This window comes from Salvelinus alpinus, chromosome 6 (genome assembly GCF_045679555.1).
Source record: "Salvelinus alpinus chromosome 6, SLU_Salpinus.1, whole genome shotgun sequence".
Taxonomy (NCBI): domain Eukaryota; kingdom Metazoa; phylum Chordata; class Actinopteri; order Salmoniformes; family Salmonidae; genus Salvelinus; species Salvelinus alpinus.
Genome location: NC_092091.1, coordinates 13,158,771 through 13,179,276, shown reverse-complemented (window position 1 = coordinate 13,179,276; position 20,506 = coordinate 13,158,771). Strand labels below are relative to the sequence as shown.

Below are 20,506 nucleotides of genomic sequence, written 5' to 3'. Positions count from 1 at the left end.
TTTGCGTGATGTATTGTTGTCTCTACCTTCTTGCCCTTTGTGTTATTGTCTGTACCCAATAATGTTTGTACCATGTTTTGTGCTGCTACCATGTTGTGTTGCTACTATGTTGTTGTCATGTTGTGTTGCTACCATGCTGTGTTGTCATGTTGCTGCCTTGCTATGTGGTCTTAGGTCTCTCTTCATGTAGTGTTGTCTCTCTTGTCGTTATGCGTGTTTTGGCCTATATACAGTGGGGAGAACAAGTATTTGATACACTGCCGATTTTGCAGGTTTTCCTACTTACAAAGCATGTAGAGGTCTGTCATTTTTATCATAGGTACACTTCAACTGTGAGAGACGGAATCTAAAACAAAAATCCAGAAAATCACATTGTATGATTTTTAAGTAATTAATTTGCATTTTATTGCATGACATAAGTATTTGATCACCTACCAACCAGTAAGAATTCCGGCTCTCACAGACCTGTTAGTTTTTCTTTAAGAAGCCCTCCTGTTCTCCACTCATTACCTGTATTAACTGCACCTGTTTGAACTCGTTACCTGTATAAAAGACACCTGTCCACACACTCAATCAAACAGACTCCAACCTCTCCACAATGGCCAAGACCAGAGAGCTGTGTAAGGACATCAGGGATAAATTGTAGACCTGTACAAGGCTGGGATGGGCTACAGGACAATAGCCAAGCAGCTTGGTGAGAAGGCAACAACTGTTGGCACAATTATTAGAAAATGGAAGAAGTTCAAGATGACGGTCAATCACCCTCGGTCTGGGGCTCCATGCAAGATCTCACCTCGTGGGGCATCAATGATCATGAGGAATGTGAGGGATCAGCCCAGAATTACACGGCAGGACCTGGTCAATGACCTGAAGAGAGCTGGGACCACAGTCTCAAAGAAAACCATTAGTAACACACTACGCCGTCATGGATTAAAATCCTGCAGCGCACGCAAGGTCCCCCTGCTCAAGCCAGCGCATGTCCAGGCCCGTCTGAAGTTTGCCAATGACCATCTGGATGATCCAGAGGAGGAATGGGAGAAGGTCATGTGGTCTGATGAGACAAAAATAGAGCTTTTTGCTCTAAACTCCACTCGCCGTGTTTGGAGGAATAGAAGGATGAGTACAACCCCAAGAACACCATCCCAACCGTGAAGCATGGAGGTGGAAACATCATTCTTTGGGGATGCTTTTCTGCAAAGGGGACAGGACGACTGCACCGTATTGAGGGGAGGATGGATGGGGCCATGTATCGCGAGATCTTGACCAACAACCTCCTTCCCTCAGTAAGAGCATTGAAGATGGGTCGTGGCTGGGTCTTCCAGCATGACAACGACCCGAAACACACAGCCAGGGCAACTAAGGAGTGGCTCTGTAAGAAGCATCTCAAGGTCCTGGAGTGGCCTAGCCAGTCTCCAGACCTGAACCCAATAGAAAATCTTTGGAGGGAGCCGAAAGTCCGTATTGCCCAGCGACAACCCCGAAACCTGAAGGATCTGGAGAAGGTCTGTAGGGAGGAGTGGGCCAAAATCCCTGCTGCAGTGTGTGCAAACCTGGTCAAGAACTACAGGAAACGTATGATCTCTGTAATTGCAAACTAAGGTTTCTGTACCAAATATTCAGTTCTGCTTTTCTGATGTATCAAATACTTATGTCATGCAATAAAATGCAAATTAATTACTTAAAAATCATACAATGTGATTTTCTGGATTTTTGTTTTAGATTCCTTCTCTCACAGTTGAAGTGTACCTATGATAAAAAATTACAGACCTCTACATGCTTTGTAAGTAGGAAAACCTGCAAAATTGTCAGTGTATCAAATACTTGTTCTCCCCACTGTATATAGAGAGAGAGATTTTAATCCCAGCCCCCGTCCCCACAGGAGGCCTTTTGCCTTTAGGTAGGTTGTCATTGTAAAAAATAATTTGTTCTTAACTGACTTGCCTAATTAAATAAAAGGTTAAATAAATAAAATAAATACAAAATTAAGATCCTCTCAAGCTCTGTCAGGTTGGATGGGGAGCGTCGCTGCACAGCTATTTTCAGGTCTTTCCAGAGATGTTAGATCGGGTTCAACTCTGGCTGGGCCACTGAAGGACATTGAGACTTGTCCCGAAGCCACTATTGCGTTGTCTTGGCTGTGTGCTTAGGATCTCGCTGTACTTTGCTCCACTCATCTTTCCCTCGATCCTGACTAGTCTCCCAGTCCCTGCCGCTGAATATCAACTCCACAGCATGATGCTGCCCCCACCATTCTTCACAGAAGCGATGGTATTGGCCAGGTTATGAGCGGTGCCTGGTTTCCTCCAGACGTGACGCTTCGCATTCAGGCCAAAGAGTTCAATGTTGGTTTCATCAGACCAGAGAATCTTGTATCTCACGGTCTGAGAGTCCTTTAGCTGCCTTTTGGTAAATTCCAAGTGGGCCTGCCAAGTGCTTTTTACTGAGGACTGGCTTCCATCTGGCCACTCTACCATAAAGGCCTGATTGGTGGAGTGCTGCATAGATGGTTGGACTTCTTGGAGTTTCTCCCATTCCTACAGTGGAACTCTGGAACTCTGTCATAGTAACCATTGGGTTCTTGGTCAGCTCTGGGAAGAGTCTTGGTGGTGCCAAACTTTTTCCATTTAAGAATGATGGAGGCCACTGTGTTCTTGGGGACCTTCAATGCTGCAGAAGTTTTTTGGTGCACTTCCCCAGATCTGTGCCTCGACACAATCCTGTCTTGGAGCTCTACGGACAATTCCTTCAACCTCATGGCTTGGTTTTTGCTCTGACATGCACTGTCAAATGTAAGACCTTATATAGACAGGTGTGTGCCTTTCCAAATCATGTCCAGTCAATTGGATTTACCACAGGTGGACTCCAATCAAGTTGTAGAAACATCTCAAGGATGATCAATGGAAACAGGATGCAACTGAGCTCAATTTCGAGTCTCATAGCAAAAAATGTAAGTAACAAGCAGTAAAATAACAATAGCGAGACTATATACATGGAGGTACCGGTACAGAGTCAATGAGCGGGGGCACCGGTTAGTCGAGGTAATTGAGGTAATATGTACACGTAGGTAGAGTTATTAAAGTGACTATGTACAGATAATAACAACAGAGAGTAGCAGCGGTGTAAAAGAGGGGGGCAATGCAAATAGTCTGGGTAGCCATTTGATTAGATGTTCAGGAGTCTTTTGGCTTGGGGGTAGAAGCTTTTAAGAAGCCCTTTGGACCTAGACTTTGCGCTCCGGTACAGCTTGCGGTGCGATAGCAGCGAGAACAGTCCATGACTAGGGTGTCTGGAGTCTTTGACAATTTATAGGGCCTTCCTCTGACACCGCCTGGTATAGAGGTCCTGGATGGCAGGAAGCTTGGCCCCAGCGATGTACTGCGCTGTACGCACTACCTTCTGTAGTGCCTTGCGGTAGGAGGCCGAGCAGTTGCCATACCAGGCATTGATGCAACCAGTCAGGATGCTCTCGATGGTGCAGCTGTTGAAATTGAGGATCTGAGGACCCATGCCAAATCTTTTCAGTCTCCGGAGGCGGAAATAGGATATATCGTGCCCTCTTCATGACTGTCTTGGTGTGCATGGACCATGATAGTTTTTTGGTGATGTGGACACCAAGGAACTTGAAGCTCTCAACCTGCTCCACTACAGCCCCGTCGATGAGAATGGGGGAGTGCTCGGTCCTCCTTTTCCTGTAGTCCACAATAATTTCCTTTGTCCTGATCACGTTGAGGGAGAGGCTGTTGTCCTGGCACCACACGGCCAGGTCTCTGACCTCCTCTCTATAGGCTGTCTCATCGTTGTGTCATCGGCAAACTTAATGATGCTGTTGGAGTCATGCCTGGCCATGCAGTCATGAGTGAACAGGGAGTACAGGAGGGGACTGAGCCCGCATCCCCGAGGGGCCCCTGTGTTGAGGATCAGTGTGGCGGATGTGTTGTTACCTACCCTTACCACCTGGGGGCGGCCCGTCAGGCAGTCCAGGATCCAGTTGCAGAGGGAGGTGTTTAGTCCCAGGGTCCTTAGCTTAGTGATGAGCTTTGAGGGCAATATGGTGTTGAACACTGAGCTGTAGTCAATGAATAGCATTCTCACGTAGTTGTTCCTTTTGTCCAGGTGGGAAAGGGCAGTGTGGAGTGCAATAAAGATTGCATCAGCTGTGGATCTGTTGGGGCGGTATGCAAATTGGAGTGGGTCTAGAGTTTCTGGGATAATGGTGTTGATGTGAGCCATGTTCTTGGGCAGTGTTCTAGTGTTCTTGGGCACAGGGACTATGGTGATCTGCTTAAAACATGTTGGTATTACAGACTCGGACAGGAAGACATTGAACATGTCACTGAAGACACTGCGGAGAGCGTGATCACACAGTCTTCTGGAACAGCTGGTGCTCTCATGCATGTTTCAATGTTATTTGCCTCAAAGCGAGTATAGAAGTAGTTTAGCTTGTTTAGCTCGTCTGGTAGGCTCATGTCACTGGGCAGCTCTCGGCTGTGCTTCCCTTTGTAGTCTGTAATGATTTGTAAGCCCTGCCACATCCGACGAGCGTCAGAGCCGGTGTAGTACGGTTCAATCTTAGTCCTGTATTGATGCTTTGCCTGTTTGATGGTTCGTCGGGTGACCAGACTAGTCCTAGAATAAAAGCATGTTCAACAGAGATTTCCCATTTAAAGTTATTTTTTTGTCCAAGACTAAGCTTACTAATCTGCGTCTGGGAAACCAGCCCTAAGAGTTTAAAGCTGGAATCTGTACTTAGTGAAAATTCCACGTCCAATTGCGATATTACACGAAAGCTACTCATGCATCATTGCACATGTGATAGAAAAGCAGAGTATATACTGCAAATTGTTTTCCCCACGATGCTGAATGCTCCTCTCCTCTGATTCATTAACAATAAAAAATATATTACAAATGCGCTTGGGCAAACAGTGGCTCTGTTTCAACTTATATCCGAATTTCAGCTTGAGGGGATTTCCTGACATAAGAATCATATTTTCTTGGATATGATTTTTTTGAATTGTTAGTCTTTACATTAAATGAATGAATACAGTGGCTCACCTCAAGCTCCGGAGGGGAAAATGCGCTGGGTACCCGGTACATGATGTCAGTGTTCACCTGGATACTGACTTTAATGAAGCACACCTCGTGGAAGTTGAGTGTGCTTTCCCGTAGACCGACATCAATCTCACCTGAGAACGGGGAAACGGTGACCTTCAGATCAATATGAGGCAGTTCGTTACTTATGGCACCGTCAACGTAGCGCTGAACGGACAGACAGAAAAGGTTATAAGACTACTATGACTCATAATAGTGACAAATGATTCAATCAATGTTACAGGGAATGGAATGGCCGAGGAGAGCGCAAGAAAGTCAAGATGAGCGGCAGAGTGTCATGAGATATTTACTCACCACTCCACGGTAAGAAGGTGGGATCACACAACACTAAAATGGGATGAAGCAGCTACACAGACCGGCCTAGAAAACATAATGAACTTCAGTCCCACATTGGACACGTGTGAAAGGGCTAAGTGAACTTACCAGGTAGTCTAATGCAGCCTTTGTTGTGGGGGTAGTAATGAAAGTTTAATGATGACACTACAAAGAGCAACAAGAAAAGAGCAACAATTCGGTCCAATTCTAGTGGCTTTCATGATGGGCTCATGAGAGGACCAACCCATTCTACAGTACCTCTACATTGTTGTCAAACTCTGACACAAGAACAATCTTTCCGTCGGACACTCTGGTGAGGGACACACAGAGTCTTCCAAAGGCACTGAGGTGAACATCAGCTGGAAGGTCACACTCCATGGAATCACAGACCATCTTCATCAGATTAAAAGAGGGGAGCAGGGGCCCAGTTTACACTTCCTGGCCTCTCTGGACATTCACATCAAATTCTTACAGCTCTGTTCTGGAAAGGGACACATTTGCATTTGATACTGTAGCAACCTTCATACACCACATTTTTTTTATTTTTTATTGTTGGACATAAGACTAAAAACAACAGCAAATCAGCTCCAAGTGAAATTGATTTTGGATTTCTGTTCCAAAGTATTCCCACGCATAATAGAGAGACAGTACGTATATGTGATCGCTTCTTGCGGTCAATTTGCAGTCTACAAATTATTTATAATTATGTTTGGAACCCTTGATCATCCGCTCAAGAAAAAACAAAAGGCCCTCGGCTGAATGTAGTTGATGATCGCTGACCTAGGGCCTCATTTATCAAAGGTTTGTGTTTGATACTGTTGCAACCTGAATCTAGTTGTTGACCCCAAAGGTGCGAACACAGAAAAAAGACTAAACCTTGCGTACAGCATTTTTCCCATGAAGGTTGGTATTTATCAATTCTGAACTTGACGTACAGCTCAGACAATACTTACGCACAACTATTAGTGGTTGAAGAATTGTATTTCAAGCAAATATTGTTATTTTGGGTGAAATGTCAGCGTTTGACGAGCGGGAATTATAATAATGGTAAGCTAATAAAAACATTCAAATGTAATGCTAAAAGAGATGCATTTGCCATTAGTAAGGAGACGGCATAGCAACATATAGCCTCATATGTTTCCTTGAATTGTATTATATCTAAATCACTATCAGATGTTCTGACATGACTGGTTTATTCCCGCTGCACAACAAAAATTTGACTACCATTTATCTATCGCTCATTCAATAGCCAAGCATTCTTGAAAGTAAAGTAGACAGGTAGCCTATGGTCATTTCCACGTGAAAGGCCCTATGAGCACCAACATGTGAAGTTCATAGAAGTATGTCAAATTGGGGATCAAATGAAAACTTTAAAACTCGTTTTTCAACCACTCCACAAATTTCTCGTTAACAAACTATAGTTTTGGCAAGTCGGTTAGGACTTCTACTTTGTGCATGACACAAGTAATCTTTCCAACAATTGTTTACAGATGGATTATTTCACTTATAATTCACTGTATCACAATTCCAGTGGGTCAGAAGTTTACATAAACTAAGTAGACTGTGCCTTTAAACAGCTTGGAAAATGCCAGAAAATGATGTCATGGCTTTAGAAGCTTCTGATAGGCTAATTGATCTATCGGACCTTGTAGTCATAGCAGATAATATTAACATTTTTGGTGACTTTAATATTCACATGGAAAAGTCCACAGACCCACTCCAAAAGGCTTTTGGAGCCATCATCGACTCAGTGGGTTTTGTCCAACATGTCTCCGGACCTACTCACTGCCACAGTCATACTCTGGACCTAGTTTTGTCCCATGGAATAAATGTTGTGGATCTTTAACGTTTTTCCTCATAATCCTGGACTATCGGACCACCATTTTATTACGTTTGCAATCGCAACAAATAATCTGCTCAGGCCCCAACCAAGGAGCATCAAAAGTTGTGCTATAAATTCTCAGACAACCCAAAGATTCCTTGATGCCCTTCCAGACTCCCTCTGCCTGCCCAAGGACGTCAGAGGACAAAAATCAGTTAACCACCTAACTGAGGAACTCAAATTAACCTTGCGCAATACCCTAGATGCAGTTGCACCCCTAAAAACTAAAAACATTTGTCATAAGAAACTAGCTCCCTGGTATACAGAAAATACCCGAGCTCTGAAGCAAGCTTCCAGAATATTGGAACGGAAATGGCGCCACACCAAACTGGAAGTCTTCCGACTAGCTTGGAAAGACAGTACCGTGCAGTATCGAAGAGCCCTCACTGCTGCTTGATCATCCTATTTTTCCAACTTAATTGAGGAAAATAAGAACAATCCAAAATTTATTTTTGATACTGTCGCAAAGCTAACTAAAAAGCAGCATTCCCCAAGAGAGGATGACTTTCACTTCAGCAGTAATACATTCATGAACTTCTTTGAAGAAAAGATCATGATCATTAGAAAGCAAATTACGGACTCCTCTTTAAATCTGCGCATTCCTCCAAAGCTCAGTTGTCCTGAGTCTGCACAACTCTGCCAGGACCTAGGATCAAGGGAGACACTCAAGTGTTTTAGTACTATATCTCTTGACACAGTGATGAAAATAATCATGGCCTCTAAACCTTCAAGCTGCATACTGGACCCTATTCCAACTAAACTACTGAAAGAGCTGATTCCTGTGCTTGGCCCTCCTATGTTGAACATAATAAACGGCTCTCTATCCACCGGATGTGTACCAAACTCACTAAAAGTGGCAGTAATAAAGGCTCTCTTGAAAAAGTCAAACCTTGATCCAGAAAATATAAAAAACTATCGGCCTATATCGAATCTCCCATTCCTCTCAACATTTTTAGAAAAAGCTGTTGCGCAGCAACTCACTGCCTTCCTGAAGACAAACAATGTATACCAAATGCTTCAGTCTGGTTTTAGACCCCATCATAGCACTGAGACTGCACTTGTGAAGGTGATAAATTACCTTTTAATGGCATCAGACCGAGGCTCTGCATCTGTCCTCGTGCTCCTAGACCTTAGTGCTGATTTTGATACCATCGATCACCACATTCTTTTGGAGAGATTGGAAACCCAAATTGGTCTACATGGACAAGTTCTGGCCTGGTTTAGATCTTATCTGTCGGAAAGATATCAGTTTGTCTCCGTGAATGGTTTGTCCTCTGACAAATCAACTGTAAATTTCGGTGTTCCTCAAGGTTCCGTTTTAGGACCACTATTGTTTTCACTATATATTTTACCTCTTGGGGATGTCATTCGAAAACATAATGTTAACTTTCACTGCTATGCGGATGACACACAGCTGTACATTTCAAGGAAACATGGTGAAGCCCCAAAATTGCCCTCGCTGGAAGCCTGTATTTCAGACATAAGGAAGTGGATGGCTGCAAACGTTCTACTTTTAAACTCGGACAAAACAGAGATGCTTGTTCTAAGTCCCAAGAAACAATGAGATCTTCTGTTGAATCTGACAATTAATCTTGATGGTTGTACAGTCGTCTCAAAGAAAACTGTGAAGGACCTCGGCATTACTCTGGACCCTGATCTCTCTTTTGACGAACATATCAAGACTGTTTCAAGGACAGCTTTTTTCCATTTACGTAACATTGCAAAAATCAGATATTTTCTGTCGAAAAATGATGCAGAAAAATTAATCCATGCTTTTGTTACTTCTAGGTTAGACTACTGCAATGCTCTACTTTCCAGCTACCTGGATAAAGCACTGAATAAACTTCAGTTAGTGCTAAATACAGCTGCTAGAATCGTGACTAGAACCAAAAAATATGATCATATTACTCCAGGTAGGCTTGCTCCTACCTATCTTTCCGATTTGGTCCTGCCGTACATACCTACACGTACACTATGGTCACAAGACGCAGGCCTCCTAAGTGTCCCTAGAATCTCTAAGCAAACAGCTGGAGGCAGGGCTTTCTCCTATAGAGCTCCATTTTTATTAAATGGTCTGCCTACCCATGTGAGAGATGCAGACTCGGTCTCAACCTTTAAGTCTTTATTGAAGACTCATCTCTTCAGTAGGTCCTATGATTGAGTGTAGTCTGGCCCAGGAGTGTGAAGGTGAACGGAAAGGCACTGGAGCAACGAATCGCCCTTGCTGTCTCTGCCTGGCCGGTTCCCCTCTCTCCACTGGGATTCTCTGCCTCTAACCCTATTACAGGGGCTGAGTCACTGGCTTACTGGTGCTCTTCCATGCCGTCCCTAGGAGGGGTGCGTCACTTGAGTGGGTTGAGTCACTGACGTGGTCTTCCTGTCTGGGTTGGCGCCCCCCCTTGGGTTGTGCCGTGGCGGAGATCTTTGTGGGCTATACTCGGCCTTGTCTCAGGATGGTAAGTTGGTGGTTGAAGATATCCCTCTAGTGGTGTGGGGGCTGTGCTTTGGCAAAGTGGGTGGGGTTATATCCTTCCTGTTTGGCCCTGTCCGGGGGTATCATCAGATGGTGCCACAGTGTCTCCTGACCCCTCCTGTCTCAGCCTCCAGTATTTATGCTGCAGTAGTTTATGTGTCGGGGGGCTAGGGTCAGTTTGTTATATCTGGAGTACTTCTCCTGTCTTATCCGGTGTCCTGTGTGAATTTAAGTATGCTCTCTCTAATTCTCTTTCTTTCTCTCTCTCGGAGGACCTGAGCCCTAGGACCATGCCTCAGGACTACCTGGCATGATGACTCCTTGTTGTCCCCAGTCCACCTGGCCGTGCAGCTGCTCCAGTTTCAACTGTTCTGCCTGCGGCTATGGGACCCTGACCTGTTCACTGTGATTACTATTATTTGACCATGCTGGTCATCTATGAACATTTGAACATCTTGGCCATGTTCTGTTATAATCTCCACCTGGCACAGCCAGAAGAGGACTTGCCACCCCTCATAGCCTGGTTCCTCTCTAGGTTTCTTCCTAGGTTTGGGCCTTTCTAGGGAGTTTTTCCTAGCCACCGTGCTTCAACACCTGCATTGCTTGCTGTTTGGAGTTTTAGGCTGGGTTTCTCTACAGCACTTTGATATATCAGCTGATGTAAGAAGGGCTATATAAATACATTTTATTTGATTTGATTGACATCATTTGAGTCAATTGGAGGTGTACCTGTGGATGTATTTCAAGGCATACCTTCAAACGGAGTGCCTCTTTGCTTGACCATGGGAAAATCTAAAGAAATCATCCAAGACCTCAGGAAAAAAAAAAATTATACTTGAAATGCCACAAATTCAACCTTCTTAACCTTTAAAATGTCAGGATCCTGCAGGTGAAAGGCAACCCCTACATGCTGCAGTGTAGGCCTATCCACTGCCATGGACTCTTCTGGTGCGCCATTCAACCCCTACATGCTGCAGTGTAGGCCTATCCACTGCCATGGACTCTTCTGGTGCGCCATTCAACCCCTACATGCTGCAGTGTAGGCCTATCCACTGCCATGGACTCTTCTGGTGCGCCATTCAACCCCTCAACCCTTTTCACAGCTGCTGCATATGAAATGCTCTGTACAGCCCTGACTTTGGCCACCTCCTCTTCGACCCTTGTGGGGCATTCGGGAAGACATTGCTTCGTGGTTCCCACCTCAATTGCAACATTTCACATAGTCATCACTTTTATAACACATAATATGATATTTTCCACAACTTGGACATCTCTGCTTCTCCCTTCTGCAACCTCTTGATACCTGACCAAAAAGCTTTACAATGATCACACTACATTGGCCTAGGGATAAATGCTCTGACTCAAATCAGACAATTAACCCATTTAATCCCAAATTTTTCCCAGACATGAAAATATCCAAATCAAGTGTCATTAGTAACCCTTTGAAGTAATCAATCATTATTTTTTGAAATTTTAATGGAAAAGTAGGTGAAAAAGTGTGTTTTATGGTCGGTCACAAGGTGGGATAATGTTACGTATACTGAATTAACATATTTCTCCTATGCAGTTATCAAAGTTCTTATATATCCCAACCCAGTTATTAACACATTTAAAACTCTGTCACTAGCAGTCCCCAGCCCAGTTATTAACACATTTAAAACTCTGTCACTGGCAGTCCCCAGCATTGCCACTAGAATGCCCCTTCACATTCTAGTGTGACTATTTTACACATCAAAAACCATTACACTACATCGATATGAATACTGAGAGCAAAGACAAAAAAACAACCATCAATGTATTTCAACATTGTTACTTTATTGTAACATTGTTACTTTAGTGCAACATGAATTGAAACATTAATATTGTAACTTTATTGTATTTTTTTTTTAAATTTCACCTTTATTTAACCAGGTAGGCTAGTTGAGAACAAGTTCTTATTTGCAACTGCGACCTGGCCAAGATAAAGCATAGCAGTGTGAACAGACAACAACACAGAGTTACACATGGAGTAAACAATAAACAAGTCAATAACATGGTAGGAAAAAAAGAGAATCTATATACAATGTGTGCAAAAGGCATGAGGAGGTAGGCAATAAATTGAATAATTACAATTTAGCAGATTAACACTGGAGTGATAAATCATCAGATGATCATGTGCAAGTAGAGATACTGGTGTGCAAAAGAGCAGAAAAGTAAATAAATAAAAGCAGTATGGGGGGTGAGGTAGGTAAATTGGGTGGGCTATATACCGATGGACTATGTACAGCTGCAGCGATCGGTTAGCTGCTCGGATAGCAGATGTTTAAAGTTGTTGAGGGAGATAAAAGTCTCCAACTTCAGAGATTTTTGCAATTCGTTCCAGTCGCAGGCAGCAGAGAACTGGAAGGAAAGGCGTCCAAATGAGGTTTTGGCTTTAGGGATGATCAGTGAGATACACCTGCTGGAGCGCGTGCTACGGGTGGGTGTAGCCATCGTGACCAGTGAACTGAGATAAGGCGGCACTTTACCTAGCATAGCCTTGTAGATGACCTGGAGCCAGTGGGTCTGACGACGAACATGTAGCGAGGGCCAGCCGACTAGGGCATACAGGTCGCATTGGTGGGTCGTATAAGGTGCTTTAGTAACAAAACGGATGGCACTGTGATAAACTGCATCCAGTTTGCTGAGTAGAGTATTGGAAGCTATTTTGTAGATGACATCGCCGAAGTCGAGGATCGGTAGGATAGTCAGTTTTACTAGGGTAAGTTTGGCGGTGTGAGTGAAGGAGGCTTTGTTGCGAAATAGAAAGCCGACTCTAGATTTGATTTTGGATTGGAGATGTTTGATATGAGTCTGGAAGGAGAGTTTGCAGTCTAGCCAGACACCTAGGTACTTATAGATGTCCACATATTCTAGGTCGGAACCGTCCAGGGTGGTGATGCTAGTCGGGCGTGCGGGTGCAGGCAGCGAACGGTTGAAAAGCATGCATTTGGTTTTACTAGCGTTTAAGAGCAGTTGGAGGCCACGGAAGGAGTGTTGTATGGCATTGAAGCTCGTTTGGAGGTTAGATAGCACAATGTCCAAGGAAGGGCCAGAAGTATACAGAATGGTGTCGTCTGCGTAGAGGTGGATCAGGGAATCGCCCGCAGCAAGAGCAACATCATTGATATATACAGAGAAAAGAGTCGGCCCGAGAATTGAACCCTGAGGTACCCCCATAGAGACTGCCAGAGGACCGGACAGCATGCCCTCCGATTTGACACACTGAGCTCTGTCTGCAAAGTAGTTGGTGAACCAGGCAAGGTAGTCATTAGAAAAACCGAGGCTACTGAGTCTGCCGATAAGAATATGGTGATTGACAGAGTCGAAAGCCTTGGCCAGGTCGATGAAGACGGCTGCACAGTACTGTCTTTTATCGATGGCGGTTATGATATCGTTTAGTACCTTGAGCGTGGCAGAGGTGCACCCGTGACCGGCTCGGAAACCGGATTGCACAGCGGAGAAGGTACGGTGGGATTCGAGATGGTCAGTGATCTGTTTGTTGACTTGGCTTTCGAAGACCTTAGATAGGCAGGGCAGGATGGATATAGGTCTGTAACAGTTTGGGTCCAGGGTGTCTCCCCCTTTGAAGAGGGGGATGACCGCGGCAGCTTTCCAATCCTTGGGGATCTCAGATGATACGAAGGAGAGGTTGAACAGGCTGGTAATAGGGGGTGCGACAATGGCGGCGGACAGTTTCAGAAATAGGGGGTCCAGATTGTCAAGCCCAGCTGATTTGTATGGGTCCAGGTTTTGCAGCTCTTTCAGAACATCTACTATCTGGATTTGGGTAAAGGAGAAGCTGGGGAGGATTGGGCGAGTAGCAGCGGGGGGGGGGGCGGGGCTGTTGGCCAAGGTTGGAGTCGCCAGGAGGAAGGCATGGCCAGCCGTTGCTTTCCTGACTGACTGCGTGTATTGGTTCCTGACTTCCTTGAACAGTTGCATATCGCGGGGGCTCTTCGATGCTATTGCAGTTCGCCACAGGATGTTTTTGTGCTGGTCGAGGGCAGTCAGGTCTGGAGTGAACCAAGGGCTATATCTGTTCTTAGTTCTGCATTTTTTGAACGGAGCATGCTTGTCTAATATGGTGAGGAAGTAACTTTTAAAGAATGACCAGGCATCCTCAACTGACGGGATGAGGTCAATATCCTTCCAGGGTACCCGGGCCAGGTCGATTAGAAAGGCCTGCTCGCAGAAGTGTTTTAGGGAGCGTTTGACAGTGATGAGGGGTGGTCGTTTGACCGCGGACCCGTAGCGGATACAGGCAATGAGGCAGTGATCGCTGAGATCTTGATTGAAGACAGCAGAGGTGTATTTGGAGGGCAAGTTGGTCAGGATAATGTCTATTAGGGTGCCCATGTTTACGGATTTAGGGTTGTACCTGGTGGGTTCCTTGATGATTTGTGTGAGATTGAGGGCATCTAGCTTAGATTGTAGGACTGCCGGGGTGTTAAGCATATCCCAGTTTAGGTCACCTAACAGAACAAACTCTGAAGCTAGATGGGGAGCGATCAATTCACAGATGGTGTCCAGGGCACAGCTGGGAGCTGAGGGGGGTCGGTAGCAGGCGGCAACAGTGAGAGACTTATTTCTGGAGAGATTAATTTTTAAAATTAGAAGTTCGAACTGTTTGGGCATAGACCTGGAAAGTATGACAGAACTTTGCAGGCTATCTCTGCAGTAGATTGCAACTCCTCCCCCTTTGGCAGTTCTATCTTGACGGAAAGTGTTATAGTTGGGTATGGAAATCTCAGAATTTTTGGTGGCCTTCCTAAGCCAGGATTCAGACACGGCAAGGACATCAGGGTTGGCAGAGTGTGCTAAAGCGGTGAGTAAGACAAACTTAGGGAGGAGGCTTCTGATGTTGTAACATTTGAACTTGTACTTTAGTGCAATATTCATTGTAACATTGTCATTGTGACATTTTAGTGCAACATTCACTAACAACTGTATAGCAGTCGTGTGATTCATTCCCACTGAACATAAAGGTAACATTTAGGATAGAGGTAGCCTGTAGAATATGCATTCAAGGAGAGGCCTACACTGAACAAAATACAATTTTGTTCAGGTCATCATCACTGATAACGTTGTTCCTGTCATGATCTGTTTGCATATGTTCAGCATATGCATTCAACAGCCTGGCTGGCAAATGGCCTGTCCATAGTCCATATCTGACCCATCGCTATCACAATCACTCAGGACAGCATCTTTCTCATTTTGAGGGATAACTGCAATGTTGCATGCCTTGTCTGGGCAGTCACCTAGATCCAACATATCCAGAACTTGACTCAAAGTGAAACTAAAAGAAAGAACAGAGTAGAAAGTTAGGTCAAACAAGAACTATGTATGTGTATAACTATGTGTATACCTAGACGCACTGTGTTATCCCGCCGGTCACTATTGTTGCCGTCAACATGTTTACACATTCTATGACCACACTGAACAAAGTTGAGTAATTGCAAATTAATTTATCAATACTAGACACCTTAAAGATGATGTGTACCAAAAATCTTTGTCCTAACCTTATGTTAACATACTTTACTAACCTTTTGTTTGGGAGCTTTGATGCAGTCATCCTCTTCTCATGGTGCAACCAGGAAGTAAACAGCTCTGGTCATGTGACAATTCACACTAAACATGTGACACTGCACATCTTTCATTGAGACCCTTTATTATTTCAATATTTGCTGGAAATATATTGATAGATCATTCAGTAACATTTTTAGAGCCTTATAACTGAAAACGTTTTTTACGGTCACTATTGTGACCGATGGGATTAAATAGGTTAACAACATCAAAATGTGAAATAACAGGATTGCACAACCTGCAATAATTAAGGGTCACATTACTATTGGCTCACAGTTGTCACATGGTTCACGCACGCTGAGAAAAAGCGTCCAAACAGTTGCAAAACGTTTGGCAAATAAAACGAGAGTATCTATTGGACAAAATCATGTAGGTCCCGCCCCATTTCGTTCCATTTTTTTCCGTTTAGAATTGTTTTTCAACAGATTAGTCATAAGGAAAACACCCCAGCGACACACGGTCTGGGTGCAATCTGCTATGCATAATTGCAAACCTCGGGACATATTCAACTCACTGTTTCATTGTTTAGCCAGATCATTGTCCCAACTCCCAACATGAAGATACCAGTTGTTGATTTTGGAGCATACAAGTTAGGGGAAAACGATGTTTCGGGGGAACAGTTAGAGATCCTGAGCAGGCAGTTGAAAACGGCCTTTACTGGAGTGGGATTTGTTTATCTGAAGAATACTGGGATAGTGCAACTAGAAGTGAGTAACAGCATTGCTCAGAGTTTTTATTTTTAAGGTGTTGGAAATATTTGGCATGTCAGTACGAGTGGATTTTGTGCTTTGGGTGATCAACATGAGGCTATTCTTCATAGGTGGACGAGGTTATGACAATATCCAAGAAATTCTTTCTGCAACCAGACGAAATGAAACTGCCTTTCAGCAGGAAAAGTTTCTCTAATAGTCCTAACCATGGCTGGGTGTCTTCAGAGACTGAGAGGTATAGAGACACTGTCAAGTCAAAATATCTGGCTGTGCTTACTTGTCAAAACAGTTAGTCTAGTCATTATGTTATATGATAATATATTATATCCATAGTCTCCACTCAGTATAGTGTTAATGATGACTGTTTGTTGTGTACATTGATTGAATGGTTAGGACTATCTCTCTGTATTCACAGTTTAAATCCCAAGAGACCAGGAGACCTAAAGGAAGCCTTCAACACTGCGTCCTTTCATCCAGACATAGTAAACAACGTCTGTCTCTGTGTCTGTCTGTACATCCAACTTCTCTGCTGTGGTTGTTGTTGCTATCAGTGTCAAGGTACAAAGGGATTGACCTCACTCTGAGCCATATACAGAGTTCAACCACTCTGATAGAACTCCATCTAGGAAGAGAACTCACCAGGCTGATAGAACTCCATCTAGGAACAGAACTCACCAGGCTGATATAACTCCATCTAGGAACAGAACTCACCAGGCTGATAGAACTCCATCTAGGAACAGAACTCACCAGGCTGATAGAACTCCATCTAGGAACAGAACTCACCAGGCTGATAGAACTGCATCTAGGAACAGAACTCACCAGGCTGATAGAACTCCATCTAGGAACAGAACTCACCAGGCTGATAGAACTCCATCTAGGAACAGAACTCACCAGGCTGATAGAACTCCATCTAGGAACAGAACTCACCAGGCTGATAGAACTCCATCTAGGAACAGAACTCACCAGGCTGATAGAACTCCATCTAGGAACAGAACTCACCAGGCTGATAGAACTCCATCTAGAAACAGAACTCACCAGGCTGATAGAACTCCATCTAGGAACAGAACTCACCAGGCTGATAGAACTCCATCTAGGAACAGAACTCACCAGGCTGATAGAACTCCATCTAGAAACAGAACTCACCAGGCTGATAGAACTCCATCTAGAAACAGAACTCACCAGGCTGATAGAACTCCATCTAGGAACAGAACTCACCAGGCCACCCATAGGTTTTGACAACTTTCAATGTATTCCTGTCATCTTTTATATCCTATATTGTATATAGCTCTGATTTCACTGTCCTTACACAACTCTTCCTGGTCTATAGAAATGGCCATCGTGGGAAGGAGTGAATGGATTCTGTGAGATCCAGTCATCGTTCTTCCTGCGCTGTAAGGACCTGTGTCTCCGGGTGCTTCGTGTGATGGCCGACAGTCTGGGCCTGGAGGCTGAGGTCTTCCTGAGTGCACACAGACACATAGGGAGTGAGTACAGCTTTCTCTCTTTCTCTCAGGGGGTTATATATGTACAATCACACCTGGGTGAAGGGCTGCTCAGTCCTAAGAATGTAAAACTGAAGTTGGGCAATTCCATGGTAACAGAGTGACACTAAGATTCAGATTGTTCACTTTAGAATGTATGTCAAACAAAAAACAATGATTGCAAAGTTAAACAAACCTTACAACAATGGACAAGGACTACTTTAACAATTTACAACAAAAAAATAACAAAAACACATTTACTTGAAGAACAGTGCAGATGCAAAGTTTGGTAACAGAATGACGTCACAAAGACCCCAAACCCTCATACATTTTAAAGTGAAAATCTGAGTCTCAATGTCCCTCTGTTACCGTGGAATTGCCCAGTTGTAAAAGAAAGTTAAGGAAGGCTACTTATCCCCTTCAACGATATGAATTTCTAAAGCGTTTTGGAGCAAGCTTCTTCGTCAACTATTGCAACACAGTGTCAGAATATTACAAATACACATTAATCATGGTTCCCTTTCAATATGTATTTGTAACATTCTGACACTGTGTTGCAATAGTTCTGGAACCATCTTTGAAAGGACAATGTGAAAGGAAAATACAGTTGGGGCCCTATTGTGTGAGTCAGGCTTGATTGTTGTTGTCTCCTGCAGGTGATGAGAACGGCACTACCCTGAGGTCGCTGTATTACCCCCCGGTGAGGAGTGACAGGGTGAAGGAGGGCCAGCTGCGCTGTGGAGAACACTCTGACTACGGCAGCATCACCCTGGTCTTCCAGAGCCAAGAGGGTGGCCTGCAGGTAAACAAGATATCTGAATCCTCTGGTCTTCTAGAACCAAGAGGGTGGTCTGCAGGTAAACAAGACACCACTGAATCCTCTGGTCTTCTAGAACCAAGAGGGTGGTCTGCAGGTAAACAAGATATCTGAATCCTCTGCAGCTTCTATTAGGGCCAGTGTTTCTGGCTACGGCACCTGGCAGGAAAAACTTTGGCTCTAGGTATATTATTGCACACAGTCCATGCAACTTATTAAGCCAAATTTTAAGGGACATTCGGTAAGTATTCAGGCCCCATGACTTTCTCCAAATTTTGTTACGTTACAGCCTTATTCTAAAATAGATTTTTTAGAATAAGGCTGTAACGTAACAAAATATGTAAAAAGGGAAGGTGTCTGAATACTTTCCGAATGCACTATATGTATGTTAATGGTATTTGTTCACCCCAATAGCAAAGTTTGACTAAAAATATTTTATCCATACCTCTAAATGCCATCTTATTAGATGTTGCCATTTCCCCCCATTAGTTTGGGATTGAGACCTGTAGTCATCTCAATATCAGACCACTTTGGAGATATTAACAAACTTACCAAGTTACCTGGGGTGAAATCTATTGTAGAATAAATGGAACTTTGATCAATTTCATTTTATTAACATGGTTTATGTGTGTTCTATCAGTAATGGGGTAAACTGGATATTAAAATGACAAATCCATAGGTGCGTACCAGGTCAGGGGAGTTCATCTCTGCTCCCAGCATCCCTGGGACAGTACTGATCAACATAGCTGACCTGATGCAGAGGTGGACCAGTGATGTTTTCCTCTCAGCGGTGAGACTTGCCCTTCCATTTGACACACCTTTACCTGATAAGATCATACAAGATGTTACAGGTTCATTGCTTGTGGAAACAGACCTGCATTCAAATACTATTTAAAATGATTTAGAATACTTAATAAGCAGGGCTTGATTGAGTTTGTTGTAATGGAACCAATAGAAAAGTCCTAAAAGTATAAACAAACCCCGCTCACCTGGAAGACTAAAGGAAATGCTAAAAGTATTTGTAAGATTTCAAATAGTATTTGAATCCAGGGTCGTATTCATTAGGGCACACGAGCAAAACATTTTGCAACAGAAAGTTAGTCCCTGCCTGTTTCAGTTAATTTTCTTAAGTTTGGTACCTAGTGAATATGACTTGGGTCTCTGTGGAAGCAAAGGTAAATTTGCCTTTGAATTTTCCATCTCACTTATCCTTTCAGGTCCATAGGGTTTTGCTGCCCCCTGCTGGAGACTTGAGCACACGGCAGTCCCTGGCTTTCTTTGTGCAGCCAGACGATGAAGCCCTCATCACCTGTTTTGACGGATCCAACAAATATCCCCCTGTGAAGTCAGGAGCCTATCTCAGTGAACGCTTTAATGACTCTTATGGGAGGAAGTGAGCTTTATCTATCCAGCATTAATTATTTTGTGTTATGCAATTATGTCAGTGAAACAGAATGTCAGTAAAGAGAGAATAAATAAGTATAACCATTACTTCCCTCTTACACATCCCTCTATCATCACTCCATGGGGGAGTACAACCATTACCTCTCTCCTCTTTCACATCCCTCTATCATCACTCCATCCCAATAATCTCTCCTTCCTCCTGATGTTTAACATTCCTTCACTACTCCTCACAAATGTAAAAGCATTGGATTGGTGTTGACATGGGGTAGAGGGAGTTTACATATACCAGTCATTTCCTTTAAATCCATGAAGGGAAGTGGGAGAGCGAGAGAGAGAATCAGATAAAGTTGTGGAGATAAAGGAATATGTGAGCAGAAACCCTCCAGGTACAGATACTGTATGTAGAACCATAGTAAAGCCCTGTATGGACTGTCAATACAGGTACTGTATGTAGAACCATAGTAAAGACCAGTATGGACTATCAATACAGGTACTCTATGTAGAACCATAGTAAAGTCCAGTATGGATTATCAATACAGATACTGTATGTAGAACCATAGTAAAGCCCAGTATGGACTAACAATACAACGTGACCATTTAGAATGAGGCCCAGTTCAATGAGAGGAAGTCTTAACAGAACTGGGGGATGACAGACATGAAGTGGGTGAGTGGAGATCTAATATTTCTTTGTGCCAAACACTAAAGCATGAT

At 43.7% G+C, this 20,506-nt stretch overlaps 1 protein-coding gene, 1 long non-coding RNA gene and 1 pseudogene across 3 annotated transcripts; 1 reads left to right on the top strand and 2 right to left on the bottom strand.

Annotated features, from left to right (window-relative positions):
* Positions 1 to 4,330: 4,330 nt before the first annotated feature.
* On the bottom strand, positions 4,331 to 5,921 carry LOC139577975 (patatin-like phospholipase domain-containing protein 2; annotated as a pseudogene).
* An 8,735-nt stretch (positions 5,922 to 14,656) lies between these two features.
* On the bottom strand, positions 14,657 to 15,455 carry LOC139578173 (uncharacterized). Its single transcript, XR_011675503.1, has 2 exons — positions 15,344 to 15,455; positions 14,657 to 15,096 (listed from the first exon to the last, which is right to left on the bottom strand). It is a non-coding gene; the product is annotated as an uncharacterized lncRNA (long non-coding RNA).
* A 351-nt stretch (positions 15,456 to 15,806) lies between these two features.
* Positions 15,807 to 19,882, top strand: LOC139578172 (uncharacterized). 2 transcript variants are annotated; one of them, XM_071405461.1, is made up of 7 exons: positions 15,807 to 16,090; positions 16,204 to 16,328; positions 16,509 to 16,575; positions 17,421 to 17,577; positions 18,231 to 18,376; positions 19,071 to 19,181; positions 19,609 to 19,882. In XM_071405461.1, exons 1-7 carry the CDS (start codon positions 15,938 to 15,940, stop codon positions 19,786 to 19,788), a joined length of 939 nt encoding a protein of 312 aa, XP_071261562.1. In that variant the 5' UTR covers positions 15,807 to 15,937; the 3' UTR covers positions 19,789 to 19,882. The 2 variants fall into 2 exon arrangements, with proteins under 2 accessions (XP_071261562.1, XP_071261561.1); XM_071405460.1 differs by having other exon boundaries at positions 16,509 to 16,584.
* The last annotated feature ends 624 nt before the right edge of the window (positions 19,883 to 20,506 follow it).

Coding starts and splice junctions, on each gene's coding strand:
- LOC139578172 (XM_071405460.1), top strand. CDS start 15,938: ATGAAGATACCAGTTGTTGATTTTGGAGCATACAAGTTAGGGGAAAAC. Junction 16,329..16,508: donor GTGTCTTCAGAGACTGAGAG/GTATAGAGACAC, acceptor CTGTATTCACAG/TTTAAATCCCAAGAGACCAG. Junction 17,578..18,230: donor TGCACACAGACACATAGGGA/GTGAGTACAGCT, acceptor TGTCTCCTGCAG/GTGATGAGAACGGCACTACC.